This window comes from Leopardus geoffroyi, chromosome C1 (genome assembly GCF_018350155.1).
Source record: "Leopardus geoffroyi isolate Oge1 chromosome C1, O.geoffroyi_Oge1_pat1.0, whole genome shotgun sequence".
Lineage (NCBI taxonomy): Eukaryota > Metazoa > Chordata > Mammalia > Carnivora > Felidae > Leopardus > Leopardus geoffroyi.
The window spans coordinates 193,779,479-193,806,043 of NC_059328.1; the positions used below are offsets into that span (position 1 = coordinate 193,779,479).

General features: G+C 41.9%; 1 protein-coding gene across 9 annotated transcripts in view; it reads right to left on the reverse strand.

Moving 5' to 3' along the window:
- The window catches only part of PLEKHM3 (pleckstrin homology domain containing M3), a 199,280-nt gene that overhangs the window by 163,417 nt on the left and 9,298 nt on the right, over positions 1-26,565 (reverse strand). For 5 of the 9 annotated variants that reach the window (XM_045480977.1, XM_045480981.1, XM_045480982.1 and 2 more), the window contains exon 2: positions 11,405-12,325. In XM_045480977.1, coding sequence (XP_045336933.1) covers positions 11,405-12,008 — 604 coding nt within the window. In that variant the 5' untranslated portion in view covers positions 12,009-12,325. Of the gene's footprint in view, positions 1-11,404; positions 12,326-20,267; positions 20,345-25,346; positions 25,509-26,565 lie in introns of those variants that run through there. The other 4 variants (XM_045480986.1, XM_045480978.1, XM_045480979.1 and 1 more) reach the window with 3 other exon arrangements.

Consider the following 26,565-nt stretch of genomic DNA (forward strand, 5'->3'; position numbering starts at 1 on the left):
CAGTATGGAGGTTCCTCAAAAAGTGAAAAACAGAACTACTCTATGACCCAGAAATTACATTATTAGATATTTACCCAAAGGATACAAAATTACAGATTCAAAGGGGTACATGCACCCCAGTGTTTATAGCAGCATTATCAAAAATAGCCAAACTATGGAGAGAATCTAACTGTCCACCCACTGATGAATGGATAAAGAAGATGTGATATATGTATCTCACATATATATATATATATATATATCACATATATATGTGAGATACATATATATATATATCATATACATATATATGGTGGAATATTACTCATTCATCAAAAAGAATGAAATCTTGCCATTTTCAACGACATGGATGGAGCTTGAACGTATTATGCTAAGTGAAATAAGTCAATCAAAGAAAGACAAATACCATATGATTTCACTCATATGTGGAATTTAAGAAACAAATAGATGAATATATGTGAACAGGGTGGAGAGAAGAGAATGAAACAGTCACAAGAGACTTAACAATAGAAATAAACTCAAGGTTGATGGAGGGAGGTAGGTGGGAGACAAGCTTGATGGGTGACAGGTATTAAGGAGAGCACTTATTGTGATGAACACTGGGTGTAAATAATGTAAGTGATGATTCACTGAATTCTACTCCTCAAACTAATATTGCACTGTATGTTAACTAAAATTGAAAAAAAAAAAAAAAAAAAAGAAGAAGAACTTTGTGACCCAGAAAACGATTCCAAACCAACTTTCAAGATATGCTCACTCATTGCCATGGTGGGTTTTTCACCCTATAGGAATTAAGTAGAAAAGAATCTCCAATATTTAGGCCAGAAGATTGTAAGGTAAATGGCATTTCATTACTGTATCTTTGGGTAACATATTAGAATCAGAGAAACTTAGAGCCAGAAGCGATAAGAAATCTCTTAGCCTGATCCCATCTGAGGTAGAACTTGTCAGCTACTCACCTCCTTAACTAGTCCTCCTGATTCTTTACCAACAGAACCTAAATCTTGCTCAGGTATGATGGGAGATGCTCAGAGGAGATGTCCTCTCCCCTACCCCGTGGAAAGAAGCAAGATTTGTTTAAGCCAATCACAGAAATGCTATTTTCCTTTGCCAGAGATTGCTTTAGGGGTGAGCATGTGACCCTCGCTACTTAGGGGGTGCTATTGGGGCCTACTGGGAAAGAGACCCAGAGGGGGTGCCCTGTTTTCCCTTCCTGACTTTGGCTATTGATGTATAAGAAAGTGACCCTTGGGACTGCTGTGGCTATCTTGTACCTATGAAGGGAAAGAAGAGACATTACCAATATACTGAGAATAGCTGAGAAAAAAGATGGAAAGTGCCCGGATCCCTGATGACACATCAGGTCTTCTTAAGTGTCTATTGTTTATAGTACCTGATATTCACTAAGTGTTCCATAGTTACCTGTTAGATAGATGAAAACGTAAGATGACAAATGGTCATATTACTTAGGCTACTTTTAGTTGTATATGCTATTAACTGCTCTTGAAAATATTCTTTTTTTAAAATGTTTTTAGATTTTTTTTTTTTTTTTGAGGGAGAACAAGACACAGTGCGAGCAGAGGAGGGGCAGAAAGAGAGGGAGACACAGAATCCAAAGTAGGCTCCAGGCTCCAAGCTGTCAGCACAGAGACCGATGTGGGGCTCAAATTCACAAACCATCAGATCATGACCTGAGCCGAAGTCATATGCTTAACCGACTGAGCCACCCTGGCACCCCTTTTCTGAAAATATTCTTAACTGATTTAGCAGATTTGGAAAGAGATCTCAGGAAGCAAAATGACTTGGCCAAGGTTATACTCAAAGTGTGCAAGCTCAGAGTAGAAAACTCTAACCTCCAAACTTGGAGTCTAGATCACACTGTGTTTATTTATGGTGGAGGGAATGACCTACCCCTCCTCATGCTTGAGAGACAGACAGCATTGTTGAGTGGTAATGTGTGGCCTCTAGTGTTAGGACTGGCTTGGAGTCCTAGCCCCATCACATACTGTATAGCTTTGGGTGAGGTCAACTTCTCTAAGATTCAGTTTCATCATTTGTGAAATCAGAATATCATCTATCATATTCAACTATTATGAATATTAAATAAGATAGTAGGTTGACACATCTCAGCACAGGGCTCAACATAAAGCTAACTCTCATTAAATGATAGCTCTCACTGATAGTATTAATAACAAACTTCAGTCAACTTAAGCTATAAGGTAAGGAAAGAGGGGCCATTTCCATTTCGGAAAACAAACAAAACAAAACAGTATTGTCCTGATGTTCCAAGCACCAACACATAAAACTCAACCAGACATTTTGCATATGCTCACATACTTGGTACAATACAAAGTTTTCTACGATATGGTTTATAGCATCAAAAAATTTTCAACCGGGGCAATTGGGTGGCTCAGTCAGTTGAGCATCCGACTTTGGCTCAGGTCATTATCTCATGGTTCATGGGTTCAAGCCCCATGTTGGGCTCTGTGCTGACAGCTCAGAGCCTGGAGCCTGCTTCTGATTCTGTGTCTCCCTCTCTCTCTGCTCCTCCCCCATTCACACTCTGTCTCTCTCTCTCAAAAATAAACATTAAAAAAATTTTTTTTAATTAAAAAAAACTTTCAACTAGTGTGGGAGATAGATATACAAGCAATTGCCTATAATGCACAGCAGAATGATATGTGCTGTGAAAACATACACTGAAAGAAAAAAAAAAGACTTTTAGTTGAAAAAAATATAGAAAGGTCTCAGGGAGGATGTAGCATTTGGATTGGTCCTTGAAAGATAATGGAGGATTGTGAAAAGTGAAATGGGCGGGGAAGGTGTTCTGGATGAAGAGAGTGCATAAGCAGAGGCTCAGGAACTTGGAAGTACTCGGCACATTCGAAAACAGCACATAGACAGGGTGACAGAAGGTGCGGGTGGTGAGATCGGGACAGATTGGGATGCTTTATAAAACTTACACACTTGATTTTGTAGAGAATGGGGAACCATGTTCATTTTTGAGAACAGAGTAGCATGAACAGATTTGTGTTTTAAGATGGTAACTCTAGAAGTTTGTGAAATTAGTAACTACAGTTCTCCTTAGCCAAGAAAGATAAACTGTATTAACAGAGCAACCACAAGAAAACATCAGACACTTCGTTTTCAGAGTTCCCATATAGAAATGTTAGAATCAGAATATGGGCTGTCGATGAGGCGTGTTGGGTTTCCAAATAGCTGCCACAGGCCAACATTCAATAATGTAACCAGTGGAAACTATACAACCATATAAAATCAACTTTCTGTGACCTATTTTAGCAACTTCTTTGTACTGACTAATCTTGCTGAAGGGTGAATCATAAATTCAGCAAGAGACCATGTCCTGGTGACCTCACTTGTTCTAAGCCCACAGGAATATTCCCACCTCTATTGGCTCCAAGCCTTTTGAGAAACATTGTAATTGAAAAAGCAGTCATTTTAGTATAAGTCCCAAATTTGGCTTTTTTTTTTTTAAAGTTAAAGATGGGGAAAAAGAGAATCGAAACAGAGTAACATAAAACTCAAGATAAAGAAACCACACTGCCATGGTTTTTCTAGCTCTAAAGAAAATCTCTGCTTGAGGCCTACTCCTCAAGTACTTAGAACAAGAAAATACAGGCATAGGAATGGTACCAGGTCACCAGACAGCGAAACCAACTGAAACAAAAGCCCAGCTGACCACTGCCCTTGCCTAGCAGATGAAAATGTGAACACAGTCAGGGAGGGAAAAGTAAGTCAGATTCTGGCAGTCTGTTGGGTTTCAGAGCTCCATAGATAATGCAAAAGATTTCTTTAAAAAATTTTTTTTGATTTTAAAATCGCAAACACAGCAGTTCACCCAGAAGTAGAGTTACAAGGCACACAGAAATCCTTCTGCGTTAAATAATTTCAACTATACCCATAATTCCATTACAACCTTCCAATATCCATCTGGCTATAGTAATTAGCTCCCATAGAACCATGAGTCAGGGTCAGTTCAAACACGTCTTACAATGATACGGTTTTGGAATTGGGAGGATCTTAGAGACAATTTAACCTGCTTCACTAGGTCGTTAAATCAAAAGCAACAGACGAGTGATTCTTCCAAACCTACACAGTGAGTCCTAGTTGAGTGTTCTTTCCACACAGACCGACCCTCCTCTACTATGCGTACACATTTATAGGTGTAAATGCGTGTGTGCGATCCATTTTTGACAACATATCTAGTGTCCACGTGTTCACATGACTTTTTATGTTCTTACCTTAACACATATTTATATTTGGATTGTAATTCTATGACATCAGGACCCCGTCTTCCTTATCCTACTGGACATTCCCTGCTGCCTGTGGCTCTATTATTACTCACTGAACAAGAACAGGATGACGTAATGCAAAGGAAGAGAGGGTTAAGCATAGGTACTGGTCAAGAGCATGTTTGTACAGAACTAAGATTAATGACAGGACTAGCAACGAGCCATTCTGGTGGTAGGACTAGGGCCTTCTCTCAGGGCTACTTCTCTGTGACACCTTGCTTCAGCTGCCCAGGGCATGGCAGGCACTGGGGTGGCAGTAAGGAAAGGAACTGACCATGAGGCAGCTTTGTCTCTATGACCTACCTGGAAGTTTTTTTAGAAAAAACTGCCTCGGATGTGAGGTGACAGATGTGGTAATTAACTAGACAGGGAATCCGTCCATAATGAGTATGTATATTAAATCATCACGATGTACACTAAATGTCTTCCAGCTTTGTCAATTATACCTCAATAAAGCTGAGGTAAAACCTGTCTCTGTCGCCATCTTGCCTTAGATCTAGTACTTCTTAGTGATTTCTGACCTAACCTTTTCGACATTACTATCTGGCCCTCAGAAAACGCATGGTCTTAACTGGGCTGGACTCAAGCCACACTCTAACAGCCTCCTAGGACCCACTGACGGTATCCTTCATCTACTTAGCACTGGCAACATTCCCTTGGAAGAAGCCTGTCCTAGGTCTGTCTCTGCCTGAGGCAATGAAATTTCTAGAACACGTCCATTCACAAGCTTCTAAGACTGAAAAAGGCAGCCAAAGATGGAGCAAAATGCCAAAGCCCTCGTTCCATAGTTACAATAAACCCATGGGGGTCAGTTCACTTAAGCTCTTCTGTATGGTCAGCGTTCGGGAGTATGAAAGGCAAAGTTACAGTCTTCTTTCCGTGGACTCGTTGGTCCCCTAAAGAACTCTGGCCAGCGCTGCACTGTCCATGTATTTTAGTGACTATGTTAAACGCAGAAAACAATCCTTGCTTAGCTAGACTGCTTCGGTGTGTCTCAGTTTTTCCTCGCTAGTGATCTCCTGAGGGATCCGATGAATACCATCCAGGTCAGTCTCTTCTACACTACTTCCCACCCTCTACTCCCACAGGGCCTGACTGCTAACAAGGCTTTCAAAACAGAGGGTTCTAGAGACTGGGAACGATTGGCTTCCAAGGTAACTGTTCAGCTCCAGCTTAGTGTTGAAGGGTGTGGACTCTGGAGAAAGACTGCCCGAGTTCCAATCGAGGATCTGCTCAGGACCAGCTATGGGACTCTACGCACATTCCTTAAGCTTTCCGTGCCTCAAGTCTCATCATCCTCAAAACGGGGTCAGTAAAAGTGTCTGTATCACAGGAGTATTATATAAGTTAAATAAGCTGTTCGCTGTAAAGAACTTAAAATCATGCACAGTGCTTGCTACAGCTATTGGTTGTTTCTTTTTTTTTTTCCTTCTCTTTCTACATGGGCTCTCTCACCCTGAGGACAAGCACTGGTGCTTGGCTGTTGGCTCTGACAGTGACAAGTAAGCTGTTAATCTGTTTGACGGATTCTGCTCTCATATATTCCAAGCAAGAACCTATGGAAGAAGTGATCTTCAAATCCAAAGTAATCACCTTCTGTAAAGAAACAGAGAACAGGGAAAAGTTGAGGAGTGATGCAAAATTACTTCAAATGATTGCCAGCTTCAGAAAGACTAAAGGGCAAAGCATAACCATTGCACCAGGCTTTGTGCTCACCAAGCAGCAGTCAGGTTCCTCCACAAAGGGGAATGCTTAACCGTGCCTGTGCGACCCGGGAGTCTGAGACGTATCTGAATACTCCTCCAAGGCCAGGGCAACATTTTGCCAACACCAGGGGCCGCTTTACAAGCTGTATCTGTTTGATTTTCTCTTATCACAAGGATAGTGCAGGGCAGCCTTTGAGATGAAAGCAAATCTTCATTTTTCACTGCTGCTAAAGAGCTTCACAGAGAGGATGTGCGAGGTATGAAATGCTAGATGATGGCGCTAGGCCCTCAGAAAAGATGCTGGAGGTTTTTTTTCTAGAATGACACGAACTGGCTAAAGAGGTTATTGGTGGTAATTATCTTATCAGCATTACATCTTTTTCATTCAACTTACATCTTAAACAATTCATTTGAGCATAAACTATGTTCAAAGCACCATGTTAAGTACTGAGGATGAAACGGTAAGAAACAGTCCCTTCCTCATTGACCAGGAGAACTGTAAACAGTTGATCTTAAATCAGTGTGAGAGAGGGAATGAATGGATTACTTCCCACTAACAAACCTATCAATAATATGAGAAAACACACTTCAGGAAGGCCGATCTAAGAAATATTTATTGCGAGGCCATTTACTGCAACACATCAGTTGGTATGCCAGCGAAAAGTAGGAGTCATTGGTTGTGTTACTTTGATTCTCATTGATGAGTTTCAAATTCAATTAATAATTGTAATAATATTATTAAATGTTTAAGATATCTATTAGGTGTTTACAAATGTGCCAAACATGGTTCTGAGAAGCACTTTCTATTTTTTAACCCATTTAATGCACACAAGATATTTAAAGTACTATTACTATCTCAAGCTTTGTGGTGGTTGTGGTGGAGGAGGAGGAGGAAGAAGAGGAAGAAGTGGGAGAAGGAAGAGGAAAAAGAAGAGATGGGGAATGAGGAAGAGGAGGGGGGAAGAGGAGGGGAAGGAGGGGGAGGGGGAGGAGGAGGGGAGGAGGGGGAGGAGAGGGAGGAGGGGGAGGAGGGGGAGGAAGAAGTGGGAGAAGGAAGAGGAAAAAGAAGAGAAGAGGAGATGGGGGATGAGGAAGAGGAAGAGGGGGAGGAGGGGGATGAGGAAGAGGAAGAGGGGGAGGAGGGGGAAGATAAAGAGGAAGATGAGGAGGAGGGGGAGGGGAAGGGGGGAGGAGGAGGGGGAGGAGGAGGGGGAGGAGGAGGGGGAGGAGGAGGGGGAGGAGGAGGGGGAGGAGGAGGGGGAGGAGGAGGGGGAGGAGGGGGAGGAGGAGGGGGAGGAGGAGGGGAAGGAGGGGGAGGAGGAGGGGGAGGAGGAGGGGGAGGAGGAGGGGGAGGGGGAGGAAGAAGAGGAAGAAGTGGGAGAAGGAAGACGAAAAAGAAGAGAAGAAGAGATGGGGGGTGAGGAAGAGGAAGAGGGGGAGGAGGGGAATAAGGAGGAGGGGAGGGGGAAGAGGAGGGGGAGGAGGAGGGGGGAGGGGGAGGAGGAGGGGAGGAGGGGGAGGAGGGGGAAGAGAGTGAGGAAGAAGTGGGAGAAGGAAGAGGAAAAAGAAGAGAAGAAGAGATGGGGGGTGAGGAAGAGGAAGAGGGGGAGGAGGGGGAGGATGAGGAGGGGGAGGGGGAGGAGGGGGATAAGGAGGAGGGGAGGGGGAAGAGGAGGGGGAGGAGAGGGAGGGGGAGGAGGAGGGGAGGAGGGGGAGGGGAGGAGGGGGAGGAGGGAGAGGAGGGGGAGGAAGAAGTGGGAGAAGGAAGAGGAAAAAGAAGAGAAGAGACGGGGGATGAGGAAGAGGAAGAGGGGGAGGAGGGGGAGGATGAGGAGGAAGAGGAGGAGGAGGGGGGAGGGGGAAGAGGAGGAGGAGGAGGAAGGGGAGGAAGGGGAAGAGGAGGGGGAGGAGGGGGAGGAGGGAGAGGAGGGGGAGGAAGAAGTGGGAGAAGGAAGAGGAAAAAGAAGAGAAGAAGAGACGGGGGATGACGAAGAGGAAGAGGGGGAGGAGGGGGAGGATGAGGAGGAAGAGGAGGAGGAGGGGGGAGGGGGAAGAGGAGGAGGAGGAGGAGGAAGGGGAGGAAGGGGAAGAGGAGGAAGAGGAGTAGGGGGGCAGGAGGGGGAGGAGGGGGAGGAGGGGGAAGAGAAGACACACCAGAAGACCTTCATACAGGCTTACCCATCAGTGAAATAGATGGTATTACACCCAGCTGCCCACTGGCCTCATTAGGCCAGAACCTGATTTGCTTTATACTCAATGTGACATTTATCCTTAGTAAGGATATTTGTCATCACCATTATTCATTTGGTTATTCATCACCAAATGAGCAGAAGTCACAGAAGAAGATGTGACTAATGAAGAAGATCCTTGGGTTTATTTTCCTGGGAGGGAAGAGAGGGGATAAGGGAGGCAGAAGAGGAGGAAGGCGAGGACGAGAAGAAGAACCACTTCTGGTGAGTCTTCGTACTCAAGGTGAGCTCAGAAAAGGAGCTAGGGAAAAAAATCAACTGAAGAAAACACAGGATCATGCAGTAACCAAACCTATAATTAAGAGAGTGACAGGGATAGACACAACGTCAAGTTGACCTCATCCAAAGAAACCGTTTAAATTTTATTTCTTCTAAGGAGCCCCCAGACTCTTATGAACACTTGTTAATTTTTAGAACAGTAGGAGTAGGAGATGAGAGGATGAGGGTCACTTTTGGACACTGTGAATTTGAAGAGCCTGTGGAACATCCCAAAAGAGATGTACGCCAGGCAGTCAGATATGCGAGTCTAAGGTTAAAAGAGAGGTCTGGCCTGACCCTAAATCTCCAGCCAAGATACTACACTGTCTCCCTCTGCTTTTGGGGCGTATTTTTTCAGGAGACACAACAGGCTATTTTTCAGTTTGGCTCACAGATTTCAAAAGTTTTAAAGTAAACTTTACTGAAAGATCTTGGCTGATTGTGACTAGTGTGCATTTGTGTGTTGGCACATCCCTCCCCTTGCCATGAGAATTATGGTGGGGGACTGCCACATATCTAAAACTCTTCTCTACCCCCAGCCTGAGAACGCGTAGTCAGTGGGTACTCCCTGCTTACCCCTGCCCCTCACCTGGTAAGCAATACAAACATGATTTATCTTGCCTGTTCTCCAGAGTGTGACAGAAAGAAAAGGTATTAGGAACTTGGCATGCCATTTGCCCAACTGTGCTAATTCCTGCTAGGATATATATTCCGTGGATGATCAAAAGATGGCCAGATTATATACTATATCAATACCTGAAAGGCCATCTGTTACAGTAGACTTTTCAAAATACCATTCAGTACACACATTTCAACATGATTTAGTATTCAACTTTTTTAAAAATTGAGACTGAAAAAACAACAGTCACAGGGTGTCATATACTCAAGGTTCCTTTGGAGAATCTAAGGCAGCTCCAGCTCCTACACTAACAATCCAAATGACAGGAAAACTAAACCTGGAAATACGACACCCTCTCAACTTGGGTTACACCAGGGTTTTAGAATGGTTCCGGTGCTTTACTGATAAAAATCTACGTGAACTCTTAAGAAACCAAAAATTAACAGAGGTTATTTGTTAAATCAACGAGTATACTTGTTTATATATGAACTCAAGGCAAAGCTCTCATTTTGCCAGGCACCAGGGTCAGAGCAACTTGTTTGTCCCCTAATATCTAATCAGCTACTAAGTACTGTGCTTTATAATGTCCTTGTCTTTTTACTCCCATGGTCACCACCCTTGACTAGATGCTACAGAGGACTGGTGAAAGTCAAGGAGAAAAGAAAAGGAATTATAAGTCATGAATTTGAGTGGGAAGAAAGAAATATTTTATTTTTCTTTGAGTTTTTATTTAAATTCCAGTTATTAACATACAGAGTAATATTAGTTGCAGATGTACAATGTAGTGATTCAACACTTCCATACAATGCCCAATGCTTATCACAGGTGCACTCCTGAATCCCCATCACCTATTTCACCCATCCCCCCACCTACCCCCCTCTGGTAACCATCACTTTGTTCTCTATAGTTCAGAGTCTGTTTCTTGGTTTGCCTCCCTCTCTTTTAATCCCCTATGCTCGTTTATTTTGTTTCTTAAATTCCACATATCAGTGGATGGAGAGAGAGAGTATTATGCTAAGCAAAATAAGTGAGTCCGAGAGAGAAGTATTTTAAAAGAATAGATTTGAACTGGATGTGAAAATAATGTAGCACCTCACAGATAGGGACACTGCATTTCCTGAATAGACTTACTAAACTGTATCTCTTCTTCGAATTATACTTAGAAACTAAGTTTATTAATTAAAATATTAAATGTATCAATGGAATACCAAGCAAGGATAGAGACTAAAGTAATATTAAAATAGCAGTTAAGGACATAAAACAGTATTCCCAATTAACTGAAGAAGCCATCTAAATTAAAGGTTGAATAGGAATGACAAGAATAGACAGCCTGTATAAATGAGGTTATTTTGAAAGAAAAAGCTGGGGGAAACAAAGAGATGGTTTGTCATGCCTCACAGAAGTTGTGTGCACATGCATGTGTATGATGTATGAGAAAAAAGGAAATTCAAGGCCCTACACCATGAGGTCTGAGCCAATCTCCCCCCCCCCCCCCCCGCCTTTTCCTCCCACTACCCACCATGGGATCCTTTGCTCCCCCTGGTACTTCTCATCTCCTTACCTTCTTTCCCACCATAATCCCGAGTGTCCTCTACTGCGATCCCCTTTCTGCATCTTAGTATCTTTACTGGTTCAGTCAAAGCTCCATGAACTCTCATTAGCCCTTCCTGACAAGCCCACCACAGTGTCTTCTCCTTCTTCTGCCCTCTTACAGTCACTGTCATTTTCTCAGTGAAAGAAATCTCAACAATATAAAGTAAAACAAAAGTTCCTTCACAAATATTTCAGTTGACAACTACTACTTTCTCTCCCTGCTGGTGCCTTCTTGAGTGTTTGTTAGTGTCTGATCCCCTCTGCAAGCAAGAAGTTCTCTAAGGCAGGGATGGTTTCTTTATGGATCTTTAAACCCTTCACAGCACAAGGCTATGCCAATGTGTGATCTGACAAACATCTAGTGATGCGAATAAGCTGTAGCATACTCTGTACAAAGGCAAATACCACACGAATTATGAGACTGTGTAGATTCTAACACACAAGATTAGAAGGGGAGACTTGACCACAGTTGTCTTTTCACTCAGCACTTCTTATAAGGATACCAAGACTGAGGCTTGAGGTGAAGTGTGAAAGTAAATGGAAGAGGGAGCTTAAGTAAGCAAAACCAGACAAGGACCCTGGACAATACACTTCTCATAAGGTAAATGTAATGGAGACCAAGGAAAATCGACAACTGCTCAATAGCAGTCAGATATCAAAACATACCAGTATTTCCTTGAGCATCTTCTACCTTATTCGGCAAGGACGACAGAAAAGACGGCCTGGTGAAATGAGGGCCCTGAAGAGACGACTGCTGCTGCCGCTGCAGAGGCATGGTTTTGAGGACCAGCCTCCAGTCCACTTGGGTAATATCTGATCTTGAACGTGCATGCCCTGGCTTGAAAGTAGAGGTCTCATCCAGTAAGTCATTCACGGATCGAGGTCTGTCCCTCCGACGCTGACAGATGTTGAAAAAGTTAAAGGTTGAAGCTTCTTTTTGTTCCATCCAGGAAAGATTATCTGGGGCTGTCCCTTTCTGAACCACAAACTGTTCTTTGGCAGGGAAGACATTTTGAGCTTTGGTTTCTAAGAGCCTGCTCTTACAGTGGTCCCAAATCAGGCCCCCCTTGCCCAGGGAGGCAACATTTCTGATAGCACCATTATCTGTTATGGTACTTAGTACCTCGTGCCCCACCAATTCGGGGACTTCCTGAATCCCATAAACCTCAGCTTGCTGCACAGCCTTTTCTAGCTTACTATCAAAAGTACTGAAGAAATCCTCAGTAACTTCCAAGGCTGGGCTGATATCATCCACTTCCAAGGCTTCCATGTCATAGACTCCAAGAGGCCTAAGGCTTCTACACTGCCTCAGGAAAGGGCTTCATGAACGTTCACCCAACAAAGAGAGGTGCTTCAGCAATAGAGTTCTGGAAACAACTGAAAAAAACCTTCATTAGACTGCCTAAAGCAGATCAAAACCAAGGGTAGTTGATGTTTTTTCGGTCATTAAAAGCATTTGCTAGCGGCTAATGGCCATTAGCAGAGGTATGGGGAGACAAATGTTCCTTTGAGATTATTCTTCTTTGAGATCTCTGAAAAGACAACAGGATGTGCTTGTCAAAGCAATGCCGCGCAATCCTTAATTTCCTGGAAGAAAAGAAAGAGCACAACATTGGCACATGGTTCACTGTATTCTATAGTACACGAATCTGCCTAGCTATTTCCGCATCTCTACATCTTTCTACGGTAGTCACGCCCAAAGTGGACAACACCTACACAGAGGCTCCACTGTCAAGAGCACACATCACTCCTGGCTTTGTGTCAGAACTTACACAGAGCAGGGTGGAACGTTTGATAAAGGGAATTAAGGCCAATAGCTTTCACTCAGACAGAAAAGCCTTTGAGCACAGTTGTGAAAAGTCTGTTCTGGCAAATCTCTGTGATATGTTGACCTAAAACAGGAAGCAATGAGGCTAAGAATTCTGTGTCTGGGCCTACGTCATAATTGGTCTAAATTCAAAAATGCATGAGTCCTTCCACAGACTTTGAAAGCTCTGATGGTGTATCAGGCTAAAAAATGCAAGGGGAAGGTGTGCCTGGGTGGCTCAGCTGGTTGAGCATCTGACTGGAGCTCAGGTCAGTCTTGTGGTTCGTGAGTTCCAGCCCCACATCAGGCTCACTGCTGTCAGCATGGTGCCTGCTTAGGATTCTCTGTCCTCTCTCTCTGCCCCTCCTTCTCTCTCCCTCTCAAAAATAAATAAACATTTAAAAAAAAGAACTTTCTAAAAAAGTGCAAGGGGTAAGGACAGAGGGAGGCTCTGCCCTTTTCTTAAACCCAAATGTTACTGTGTCTGTGCTTCCCAGGTGTGGATTATGTAATACCTAATGAATGCCTCTGGACTACAGAATTCCTCCACTCATCTTGAAAATAAGGCTCCAGGCTCAACTCCCTAAGGCTTTGAGGACTGGCCTAGGAGTACAGGTCCAGCTTTGGGGCTGGGCAGAAAATATTCTATGTGAGCACTAACTCATTCTCTGGGAAAGACTGGATCTCCAAGGTCAGACCAAATTAGCACAGACCTTGACAGAGATGCTGTCCAATGTGGTAGACATTAGCCATAGATGGCTATTTCAATTTCAATTCATAATAAAAATCAAGTAAAGTTTTTCAGTCGCACTATCACATCTCATGTGCTCAATAGTCACATACACCTTTGTATTTGTACCAAAGAAATGAATGAAGAAACAAAACAACTACGCAAGGGTTTTTTGCCCTTAACTACTTACAAGTAGGTAAAATTGGGCAATTAGCAATACCTCTGCATGTTGCTGCAAAGGTTCATAGATGTGCTTTTTTTGTTTAAAACTGCACAATTTTATGGTTAATTAAAATCATTTTTAGCACTTAGGTCTTTAAACCATTACATTTAAATCAACAGCACCAATCTACATTGCTTAATGTATGTAAATTAAGCCAGTATATAGAGCCCTTTATTTTAAAATGTGTCAAGAGGTTTGCAGTTCACAAGAACTCTGGTTAACCTCCTGTAAAGTGATAATGACTATGAATTTGTCTCTATTTTACATTTTGATATGTCATTATGTTAGCCCTCATGAAGCCAGGCAATGATTGACTTTTAGAGATAAACATCAGTTATAATATTTTTCTAGTTGCAAACAGGGTTTCTTTTCCTGTGTTTACAGTTAAGCCTTGAGTCTCTTGAATTGTGCAACAGGGTTTCACCACTTCTGTAATTTTGAAAAATGGGACTTTTCAGTTTCATCTTCTACACCAGAGGCTATGAAAAAGAAATACATTATAAATTTTAAAACATTCAGTTATTTACTAAAATTACAGATGAACATAATAAAATATATTAAAAAAAAAAAAAAAAAGCCAAGGATGGCTCAGTCGGTTAGGCCTCCGGCTCAGGTCATGATCTTGTGGTTCGTGACTTTGAGCCCCACATCAGGCTCGCTGCTGTCAGCCTGTCAGTGCCAAGCCCGCTTCAGATCCTCTGTTCCCCTTCTCCCTGCCCTTCCCCCGCTTGCACGCTCCCAATAAATAAATAAATATTTTACATAAAAAGGCCCAAAATGGAGTCACTTGGCGGAGCCCAAGTGACATCAGCAAATCAAGACTTAATATCTAACCTTATTGCACATTCAGCCTCTTCCAGGAATGTAACCTTTAACCAGTCAATCTGGAATTACCAGATCAGCACTAGTGAGGTTATCTGCCTAATAGATCCCTGCCCTTCCCCTAAAGAAAGGTGACCTTGCTTGAAACAAGCCACTCTTTGTTAGAAACTTTAGTTTTCCCACCCCTTCTACCTATAAAAGCTTTCCATTTTGTAAAGCTTTCTAATTACAACATGGGATGTCACCTGATTCATGAATTATTGAATACAGCCAAATTGATCTTCAAGTTTACTCTGTCAAATTTTGCTTTTTTAACATAAGTTTCCCATTTTATAAAAGATGCACCAAGGTGCAAAGCAGGTAGTTATTCGACTAAGATTATATTATGCATATCCCTTTTCTTACCCAGTGCTTAAAATTCAGTCTTTAATCATAATAGAAAGAGAGTAAATGCCTTCAAAGTGATTCTTTCTTTCTCTCTTTCTTTCTTTCCTTCTTTCTTTCTTTCTTTCTTGTCAAAATATCTGGAAATACACTCTTTGTGCTACCTGTTTAGGTATTCATAGGCTGGTTAGAAGCATGTAACCATTGGTGGCCATCACAGCTAGCTTGTAAAACACTTCTACTCCACACATCCTAAAACCATAGACTGCTAGACAAAGAAGGGAACTTTGAAGTCATCCTTCCAACCCCAATCTTTCACAGAAGGGGACACTGCAGCTGAGACATCATGAAATCACATGGACACCTTTGTATGCATTAGGAAAGTCTTCAAAAGGTGTCCTGAGTTGAGCTTAGAAAACTTAGAAGGTATTTGCCTGGATGGCTAGGAAGAAATTAGAAAGCATAAATTACATTTTGATTAGCAAGGGATTTTCAAGTTTATTAAGTGACTTTCCATAGGCAGTGTGGTGAGCAATATAGTGGAAAGGGTCTGAACTAGAGTCAGCTCCGGGCTCAGATCCCAGTTGTCTCATATTAGCTATGTGATGTGGGGCAAGATTTCCCTGACCCACACCCACTCCACCCCAAGTCCTTCTCTAGGCTAACCTGTTCTTCCTACTCTAGGAATTTTGATTTTCACTATTTAATGCTTTCCATAGCCTCTGTTTGGAACTTATGCAGCTACTCCCTTTCCTTTCTGATGGAAATATGCATTTACCCTTCTACTCTTCTCTATGTGACCCAGCACTTTCATGCCACTTTTTCTGTTCTTCCTCCACTCAGTCACACAGGCCTTTCAGTCCCTCCTTAGAGGTTTACCTTGTTGACCTCCAGGCCCATCCACAAAGCTGTTCTCATTGCTGGACGGGCTATTCCCTCCCCTCTCTCTTTTGCACCTACCTAATGCCAAGTTATCCTTCAACCTAACATCAAGTGACAGACCTGTATGCTCTAAAGATGGACACAACAAATTCTGTCCCATATGATTCTCTGCAATGAGACCTTGTTACTCCCCCCTCAAGAACTGACTTTATTCTTCCACTCCCTGAATCTGGGCAGGACTTGATCAACAGAGGGTGCAGAAATGATGCTCTGCCCTTTTGAGGTATAGACCTTACCCAGCCTGGCAGCTTCCTATCTCTAGGAGCTCTAAGTTGATACCTAGGAAATAAGGCTACCCACTAGAGAGGTCACATGTTGCATCAGGGAGGCAACAGGCATGTGAGTGGAGAAGCCATCTTGGGTGACAGCCTAGTTAAGCCTGCAGAGGATTCCAGCCCCAGTCAGTGTCCAACTGCAACTCATAAGAGATCCCAAGTGAGAACTATCCAGCTAAGCCTAGTTAACCCAGAACTGTGAGAGATAATAAATTACTGTAAGGCACTAAGCTTGGGAGTATTTTGCCACACAGCAACCAATAATCAGGACTTGTCACTTCCTCAGGGAAGCACTCTCCAGTGTCCCAGACTAGGTTAAATGTCCTTAAGTTTCCAAGGCATTTGCATGTCTGTAAGTTATACACTTTACAGTCATAATTACCAGTTTCAATGTCAATAGCCTGTCTTAGACAGCAGCTGTGTCTATTTTGCTCACCCTTGGACCTCCAGAACACAGTTGCAATTTAATAAATCTTTGTTAAGTAAACTAACGAATTATTTTTGAGTGGTTATGTTTAAGACCATTGACATTATTTTCTTTTCCTCTTCTTCTTTTGTTGTCAGTACCTCTGACTTAACACCTCTTACTACATAACTATCTCCAGCAATAAACAGTAAAGATAGCTGCTGCTTTAACAGTAGTAAAACAACAACAACAACAATAATTACTCTTTAGTGTAATAAATGAATTGAGAGACCAATGTGAGAGATCCAGCCCTTTGCCTGTATTCGCATAGTACAAATTAAGCAATTAAAAAGAGTTACAGAGAGTTGCAGTAACTTATTTATTCCATATTTACTGATGGAGCTACTGAGTCCTAAGCAAAGGTGATACTACAGTGAACAAAACAGATATAAATCCTGCCCTCGTGGAACTTACATTCTAGTGGAGCTCTTACCATATGTCAGGCATAGCTCTAAATGCTTTCCGTGTCTTACCCTCATGTGTAAGGTGTGGCCAAGAAGGCCTCCTGAGAAGGAGATACATTCCTCCATACTCTGTGTTGGTCCAACCCATCCCATCCCAAATCCAAGCCATCTGTGAAGTCTTTCCTAAGGACTCAGTCCTTTCAGATCTCATCCCTCCCGAAATGTCTAACCCATTACTGAACAAGTCAACTTTGTAAACCATCTTTTTCATCTCAATTAAACTATGAACTTCTTGAGGGCAAGCCCCATATCCACACCTGTCTCCCTGTTCCCCCAAAGCCAGAAAGGTCTTCCTGCCTCTTGCCTTCCTCCCTCCAATGCAGTCTCCACATCACTTCTCTTAACCCTTCACAGTCTCCCCAGTAGAAGGGTCAGTAAACATTTTCTGTAACGAGTTAAGATAACAGGGGCACTTGGGTGGCTCAGTTGGTTAAGCATCCGACTCTTGACTGTGGCTTAGGTTGTGATCTCACAGTAGTGAGATCAAGCCCCACATTGGGTCCTGCGCTAAGCTTGGAGCTTGTGTGGGATTCTCTCTTTCTCGCTGTCTCTCTCTCCCTCTCTCTCTTTTCCTTCCCTGCTCACTCATGTACACTCTCTCTCTCTTCCTTCCCTGCTCACTCATGTACACTCTCTCTCTCAAAATAAATAAACACTTTTAAAAAATGTTAAGTTAATAAATAGCTTTGGCTTTATGGTCCAAACAGCCAGCTTTGTGACCACTCAACCCTACCACTGTCATGCAGAAGGAAGCCATTGACGATATGGAAATGGGTGGGCCTGTCTGTGTCTAATAAAACTTTACTTACAAAACAGGCTGATAAACAGAATGTAGTATATGCATACAACAGAATATAATTCAGCCTTAAAAAGGAAGGAAATCCTGTCATATGCTCTAATATGAATGAACTTTGAGGACATCATGCTAAGTAAAGTAGGCCAGTCACAAAAAGACAAATACCACATGATCCACTGGATATGAGGAATCTAAAGTAGTCCAATTCATAGAAACAGAAAGTAGAATGGTGGTTTACCAGGTGTTTGGGGGTACAGGAAAGAAGGCAGGTGGTGTTGAACGGGTATGGATTTTCAGATTTGCAAGATGAAAAAGTTCTAGAAACTGTTTCAAAGCAATGTGAATACATTTAACACTACTGACACACAGTCAGTTGAGCGTCTGACTCTTCATTTCAGGTCATGATCCCAGGGTCTTGGGATCAAGCCCCGAGTTGGGGCTGAGCATGGAGCCTGCTTAGAATTATCTCTCTCTCTCCCTCTGCCCCATTCCCTCCCCCCACCTTCTAAAAAAGTTAAAATAAAGAAAAACACTACTGACACATCAAAATGTGAAGATGGTAAATTTTATGTGTGTGTGTGTGTGTGTGTGTGCTTTTTTTTTTTTTTTACCACAACTCAGAACAAAACAAAATATAAAAAACAAAACAAAAAAAGCCCAAGCAGGCAGAGCATCAGATTTTCTTGTGGGTAGTAGTTGCCCTGAAGACTCAGTCCAACAGAGGAACTGCGGCTCCGCCAATTACCTGCAATGGGACTTCAGCAAGTTACTAACCTCCTTAATTTCAGTTTTCTCATGAGCAAAATCAGCAAGTTAATAATACCTCTCTCTCAGGACAGTTGAGAGAATTAAATAAGACAATACAAGGCATGGTTCCTGGCCCACAACACAATGGCCTAGAAGCCCCTACCTCAGTCTGCTCTGTCATCTCTCCTCCATGACTTCACACCTTCCCTACTGCCACCCTCCTTTCCATCCAGCCATACCGGCCTCCATGCTGATTCTCAAACCCGTAGGCATGTTCTCACCTCAGGGTCTTTGCAGTGGCTGTTCACTCAGAACCAACATGACCTTGAAGTAATTGTTCACGTCACCTTTTCAATGAGGCCTACTCTGACCATCCTATTTAAAATTATAGCAGATATCTGGGGCACCTTGGTGGCTCAGTCGGTTAAGCATCTGACTTCAACTCAGGTCATGATCTTGTGGTCCGTGGGTTTGAGCTCCACGTCGGGCTCTGTGCTGACAGCCTGGAGCCTGCTTCAGATTCTGTGTCTCCCTCTCTTTCTGCCCCTCTCCTGCTCATGCTCTGTCTCTCTGTCTCCAAAATAAATAAAAAAATTAAAAAAAAAATTTTTAAATTATAGCAGATATCTCTGCCCTGGACTTCTGATTCCTCTTACTCTGCATTTTTAAAAAATAAACTCATAGTTTTAAAACAGTTTTAAATTTATAAATTTTTAAAAATGAGAGAGAGAGCAAGCAGGGAAGGGGCAGAGAGAGAGGGAGAGAGAGAATCCCAAGCAGGCTCCAAGCTCTTAGCGTTCTTGGAGCAGAGCCCAACTTGGGGCTCAATCTCATGAACTGTGAGATCATGACCTGAGCCAAAATCAAAAGGTGGACGCTCAACCTACTGAGCCCCTACATTTACAAAATTATTACAATGATAGTACAGTGAGTACCAGCATACCCTACACCCAGTTTCCTCCATGTGACATTTTACATTAGTATGGTACATACATTAGTATGGTACATTTCTCACAATTAATGAACCAGTACTGATACATTATTATTAACTGAAGTTCATACTTACTGGGATTTCCTCAATTTTTCCTAATCCTTTTCTGTTCCAGGATTCTATACAGGATATCACAGCATATTTAGTCGTCATGTCTCTTTAACCTCCTCTTGGCTATGAGTTTCTCAGTCTACTTGTTTTTGATGACCTTGACAGTTTTGAAGAGCACTGGCAAGATATTTTATAGATTATCCCTCAACTGGGATTGGTTTGATGTTTTTCTCATGATTAGACTAGAGCTATGTGTTTTTGGGAGAAAACCCACAAAGGTGAAGTGTCATTCTCAAAGGCAGATACTATCAACATGACTTACCACTGTTTATGTTAACCTTGATCACCTGGCTTGACCTTTTTTCTTTATGTAGTTACTATCTTCTAACACACCACTTAATGATCTTATTTACTTAATGTTTAGTGTTTCTCTCTCCCTAATAAAGTATTAGCTCCCCAAGGGCAGGAATTTATGCTCGCTTTGTTCACTAAGGTATCCCAAGTGCATAAAATAGTGTCTGACATATTAAAAAAAAAAAAAAAAGGCACTAACTATTCATGTGTTGAATGAATGCACTGTTACTCCTTTGTGCGATGTTCATGGGCCTTCATGACTACTCACCTCTCCAATTTGTAGATCCTAACCAGCATCCCCCTTACTGCTTTACTCCTCCCTGCTTTGCTCCAAGGTAGGGAGCCTTTCCCAATTGCTCAGGCTCTCTCCCAGCACCCTGGGTTTGCCATATCACACTGAAATGACCAACAATCTCTATCCCATGTATCCCACTCTACACTTGAAGCGACTGGACACCAGGCAAGGTGCTTACTTACCCTCCTGTATAATCTGTGTCTTCATCCTCTGGGGCTCCATTTTGCAACCTCATTCTTTTTGGAACTTCGTCTTTTCCCTAGGATATACAGGCCTCAAATTCACTACAACACAAGCAGCTAATGCCAAATTTAGTCTCTATAAGTAAATACCTTTCCCTAGCATGCTTCATTTAGTTTTGAAATTAATTAAAAATAACAACATATTCAGACAGGTCAAAATATGCAGATTATGTTCCCCTGACAAAGTGAACCAAATAAATTGAGTGCATAGGTGCAGTGTGGTTTGCCTCAGCACAAAACTGGAAATTAGGAGCTAATTAGAACTGTGTTCTAAATCTGGCTCAACCACCACACACACACACACACACACACACACACACACACACACGTGCTGGGTGGCCTCCAGCAAATCGTTTAACCACTGAGTGCTTTACTCAGCTACCTGCATCCAACAAAGTTGCTAACATCAAATTGCTAAGCCTGTGGATCACTCACTAGGTATCTGTTCCAACATGCCTTTAAAAAATGTAAACTATATAATTATGGAGCACTCCACTGGACCTCACCCACTCAACAACCACATGTTCCTGGTCTATACCTTCAAAGATGTGTCAGCCCAACAACGGCAAAGTCAGCAACCAACTACTTACAATACACTACTTTTCAGCCAAATTCAATGATTTATAGATATTTTATCTTATTTTACATAAAATGCCCTTTCTGTAAAAAGGGTTATTTCTCCTATTTAAAAGATTGAGAAACTGAAGTCCATTCGTCAGTGTGGTAAGAAAAGCTCAACCCAAAGAATCCCTTGCACACATCACAATGTAACAGGATGGAGAAATCAGTGTGTTGCTATCTTCTAACAAGGAAGTCTGCTGTTTACATGTTCATTAAGCCAGGCTAATTAACAGGATGAATAAGTCAGTCCTCCCACACTGAGGCAGAAGCAGATATGAGCAATAATACCAGCCCAGCCCACACAAAGATGCCATGTTCTCCAAAGCTGGATGGTAAAAGTGCTGACTTCCTCCCACTTGACTAAATGGCCTGTAATCAGAATTTAATGAGTGCTGAGAGGGTGTCTGAGGCTAGGTAGTTTTAGAAACAGCTGGACTATGGAGAAAAATGCAATGCTAAAGACACCTAGGGTAAACGGTTTCTGCCAATCTATTTTCAAACGTGAGAACGAAGAGGGATTACAAGGATGGTCAGCACATGTGGCTCTTCCGTGTTCTTCACTTTGGTTCGGGTTGTAGCTGATGGAAAATTTTCTAAGTTATATAATGTAAAGAATCCACCACACAGAGGATCTGACCCTAGTAAGACGACCTTTCTGGACCATAAGGCTATAAGAGATAATGGTTTTTCGTGGTGATTTGACATACAGATGATGTAGGCGTGTGGATGGAGCAGAGGCGAGCCACCAACAGCAGACGAGGAAATAGTGCCAGTGTGGACCTCGTAAGGAGTTCAGAGGTCTTTCAGAGGAGAAGGACACCTAGAAACACAGATGGAATCCCATTTTCATAGGCCTAGAAGGAACATTAAATGGCTACATTGTCCATAAGTTTTAATAAATGAGAAGTCTATTGCTATGTAACACATTAGGAGAATAACATTAAGAAGATAATTTGTATAGTGTTTTCCCAGTTCTAAAAGCAATAAATATTCATAGAAATTGGAAAATACTGACAGATATGGAAAAGAAAATAAAAATCAGTCATGGTCTCCTAACTCAGGGAAAATAAATCAATAGGTGTGCTGTGTCCAGTATTTAACTGGAATCAGATTATATATATAATTTGGGCACACTGTCTGTTTATACGCATGCTCAAAAAGCAAATAACACTAACCTTGAAAAAAACCAAGCAACGTCCCCAGGTGTGCTGTGCCCACTTACACCTCACAAGCTGGCACGAGGGCCCACTTGATTGAACCTCCCGTCTACAGCTCTCCGGAGACTTCCTCCATACACAACCACTAGGGTTCCTCCAAGTCCCGGTCCTCCTTGATGCTGTTAACCAGCCCCTCCTCAAACATCCCCGGTGCTTCACAGGCACCACACACCGACTTTTCCTCTCATTTCTATCCTCTCATTCTCAGTCTCCATCTTCCTCCCTTCCTCACCAGTCTCCTCACCAAATGTGGGCATTGCCTGAGCTCTCTTCTCCAACTACAGCTACATATGCTTCTGGGCTCAATTTCTCCACACTTGTGGTTTCAATAATTACTTCTTTGTTTATGCCTTCCAAATGTCTGTTGTCAAGTCTCAATCTCAGGCCTAACCTTTGGTCCCAGGTTCCCAACTATTCATAGGACTTTTCTACCTGGCTTATCTCATGACAAAATTAAGCTCAATCTGTCTAAAACCACAGTCAGTTACTCATTCAATAGATATTTGGTGAACGCTCACCACGGGCTGGGCACTGTTCTAGGCACTGGGGAGACAATAGCAAATAGATCCTTCAATGAAGCTTCTGCCGACAAGGTCCACCTTGCTCACCTGACGCTCTAAACCTTGCACAATCTTGGCCTGGCTTGCCTGCCCTGCTGCCCGCTTCTCTTCCAGAATGTATTCGTTTCCTCCAAACTGCAATGCTACAGCTCAAATTTTAAGTTTTCCCAGCTTCAAAATGTTGGTTAACACAACTATCTCTAAGGTACCCTCTCCCCACCTCTACCTGTGAAATTCTTTCCACTCTACAAGCTCAAATCCTGATCCTAAAACAGTCTGCTCTTTAATTTAAAGGTCCACAGAATCTCTTGGTACTGCCCCAACAACATATACATTGCATGCTGCCTGTTCTTTCTGAAATGATGACAATGACAATTATAATTTCTCAAAAGCCTATATTGTGCCAGGTACAATGCCTGTGTGTATCACAATGTGTAATGGGAGTATTATTATCCCCATTTTACAAACAGAAAATGAAGGCTCAAAGATAAACAATTTGCCTGAGGGTCAGACACCTACCCTGCTGGACCTACAGTAACTTCAGATTGGTGATTCTAACCTATTTCATTTTCATAACCCCCACTGGGCCTAGAACTATGGCTAGTACACAATGGGTGCTCAGTAAATATTTGCTGAATGAACAACTGAATAAAGAGTAGGTTTTCAAAGCACTGACGTCTATAAATATAAATACCACTCTGGTTTTCCGGCAAAAGTACATTTAAATTCATTATAAGCTCATTTAAGTAAAATCTAACAAAATGTATGTTGATTTGACCTTCAAAATTTTTTATTGGTAGAGAAAGCTTCTAAGCTGTAGGAACCAGGTTTAAAAATAACATGGCAAAGGTCAGGCAGCCAAGACCTCACTCAGACATTTTATAGGAACAAAAGCACCTATGCAGCGCTAGGGAATTGTTTTGTGAACCACTCCAAATCAGTAGTTGGGCTGGTCTCATTTCCCATTGACTTAGAGCTCAAGGTCTTTCTAATACCAGTAAAGAGATGTTCCCTTTGAAATACACCCAATCAATTTAAAGCACTTTTCAGTACATGTTTGCTGCTTGCAAAATCATTGAGACATTTAATGCCCCGAGATGTTTTCCCAGAAACCAAACTAAATATAAGCATGGCATTTCAAATCTCAGATTGCTCTGCTGTTGGAGGCAGTAATGTTATTATGCCCTGATGTCAACCACTGGATTGGAAAGCCAAGGTTCCTGATTGGGAATCCCATTTCATAAAACCACCAGAGTTCCAATATGTCCCACTTTTAGAAACCAAACAGACATAAACTTCAGTTATGTAAGTGTCAGTGTCTGAAAATGCAGACTCAATGTTTTCCACTTCCCTTTACCTCCATGGTAAGGACTAGAGATTAAAAAACAAACAAAATACCCTCAAATTATCTAAGACTGAGACGAAGAAAGCAAAAACTTCCATCATAAAAAACCACATCTGGCTACAGTCAGCCTCCAGCTGCAACAGGGAATAACTGACTAGAATCCATGTAGATGCCATCCGAGCCAAGCCAGCTGGCATAAGTTGAATACGTGACAGACCACAACAATGAACGTAACAACCACCAGGGAGATACACTGAGACCCAGATATGCAAGACACCCAAAAGGAACTAGGAAAGTAGCTTCAAAGATGTTATCAACTCATATCACGATTTGGCTTACTGAGAATAATCTTTTTCATATGCATGGTTTAGAGTATAGTTTATAAAGTGTTTGATAAGCTTCTTGATAAAAACCAATAGTAAACAGAGAGAGGTAAGTAAAGTAGCAGGATTGTTTTAAAGATGATGAAAGAGAAACCAAGATGACTCATCTAGTGTCAGCTGAAGGCCCTATGGGGAACGAAAAGAGGCTCCTGGAATCCCTGTCTAATTACTGGGCCAACCAAATTCAATTACCTTTTAAGTCACCTTAAATTGCTCAGGGGCACTGATGTTAGAAGGACCATAAACTGTAAGTAGGTTAAATCCAACAATGAGCCACCCAGTTTTGAATTTGTTCAATGGGACAGAGGTGTGGCAAAGAGGACACAAACTTCTGAAACCACAAAGTGTTAATGTCCCAGTACTGACTTCTAAACTGAATAACTACAAGCAAGTCAGGCTGACTCAGGACTTCTGGGCCCTCCTTATCTGCAAAATGGAAATCCTGCCAATGCCTGCCCCCAACTACCTTAGAAAATTGTAAAGCACGAATGCAGTTAATATATGTAAAAGCTCCTTATAAAATCTAAAGCAATTACTATTCCTATTAGAAACTAGCTGATTTCTAACAACACAACCATTTATACTCAACAAGCATTTACAAGCATGGACCAAGTGCCCAAACACTAGAGGCTGGGGACACAAAACCACAGCTTCTGTCCTAAAAGAGTTCAATAGCTAGTGGGGAAACAACATAAAACCAAGTGTAAACAGTGCGTTAACAGAAGTATCCAAAAGGTGTTACAGGAACATAAATAAGGAATCATTAATAATCAAGAGATAATAAAAAGTCTTAATGACCAAACACAATTAAATGTCTTAACAGTCTACAAAGAGATGACTTCAGCTAGAAGAAACCAAAGACAAAGGAAACAAACACACAAAATCAATCATACCTGCTCTAGAAATGTTGTTACGTCTGGCATGAAGCTGTTACCCTATGGTAAGAGCTTCAAAGGTTCCAAAGAATCAGTTCAAAGTAAATGAATAATCTCACAAATGGAAGGCACGAATGCAGGGCTTCACAAAGCTGCCCAAGTCTTTCTGACCCACAGAGACATCTCTGGCCAATAGAAGGCCTCGGCTACATGACTGGGATGTCATGAGAAATGAATAAATGCCTCACTTCCTGTTGACTTCAATTCCTTAGGTCACTGCAGCTGATTAGCAGAAGGGAAAATACTTATAACTTTAACCTTCAAAACAATAATCAGCTTATGGGTTAGTCCATATTCACAAAACCAGTTCCTATGGGTACTTAGGGTGAATGTACAGTGAAGTAATTAACTGCTGTTGTTTTTGTTGTTGTTGTTGTTGTTGTTTTCTTTATCAGCTACAATTGAACCTGTTAAAAAGTGAGCCTGGGTCTTTGTTAAAGGCATCTAAAGAGTATCAGACCCATGATAAGGTCTAAGCAAAAGGTGATTCACTTCTTATTTGAAAGGACAGACACTCAGTGGTGATCAATGGCATCCATGGCTCCTCCCTCTCTTTTCAACTTAATCTGTGACCACAAACTTGACTACCAAGCAGCCTCTTACCAATTCTGTCAGGAAACAAGCAAGGCTAGCAAAGGCAGACAAAACAGTCTTTGACCTTCAAAGATAAGGACAAGGTAAGGTAAAATAACAGGATGAGTCTTTGTTATTTTGCTAAATACAACATGAAGGTCAGAAACAATCTCTGTCCATCATACAGGACAAAGGAAAAGTTTACAAAGTATGAAGGAAAAAAACAGCAGGAACTACATTTTCATCTCTAGTTCTGGATTTAAATTTCTTTTATTATGGACTGTTATCAGTAGCATGGAATGGAGTTTTAGAAAACAATTCTGCAGCACGTACTCATTTTGAAGCTCTCATTGGTCCATATTCCCTTAGCTCTTTTGACATTAAGATGACAGGCATATGATAACTGGGACTCAAAGAAATGCCCGTTGTCCAAGACCACCACTAGTATACTAAATTCACTAAAAATGTACTGCAAAGGACTCATTCAGTGTGGATGGACACATGGTAAATGTGGAATGATGTATTTAATAAAATGTTTAAAAACAAAATAAAGAGTTTTTATAATTCCTAAGCCAATACCAAGATTAAGAAGTCATAGCTATTA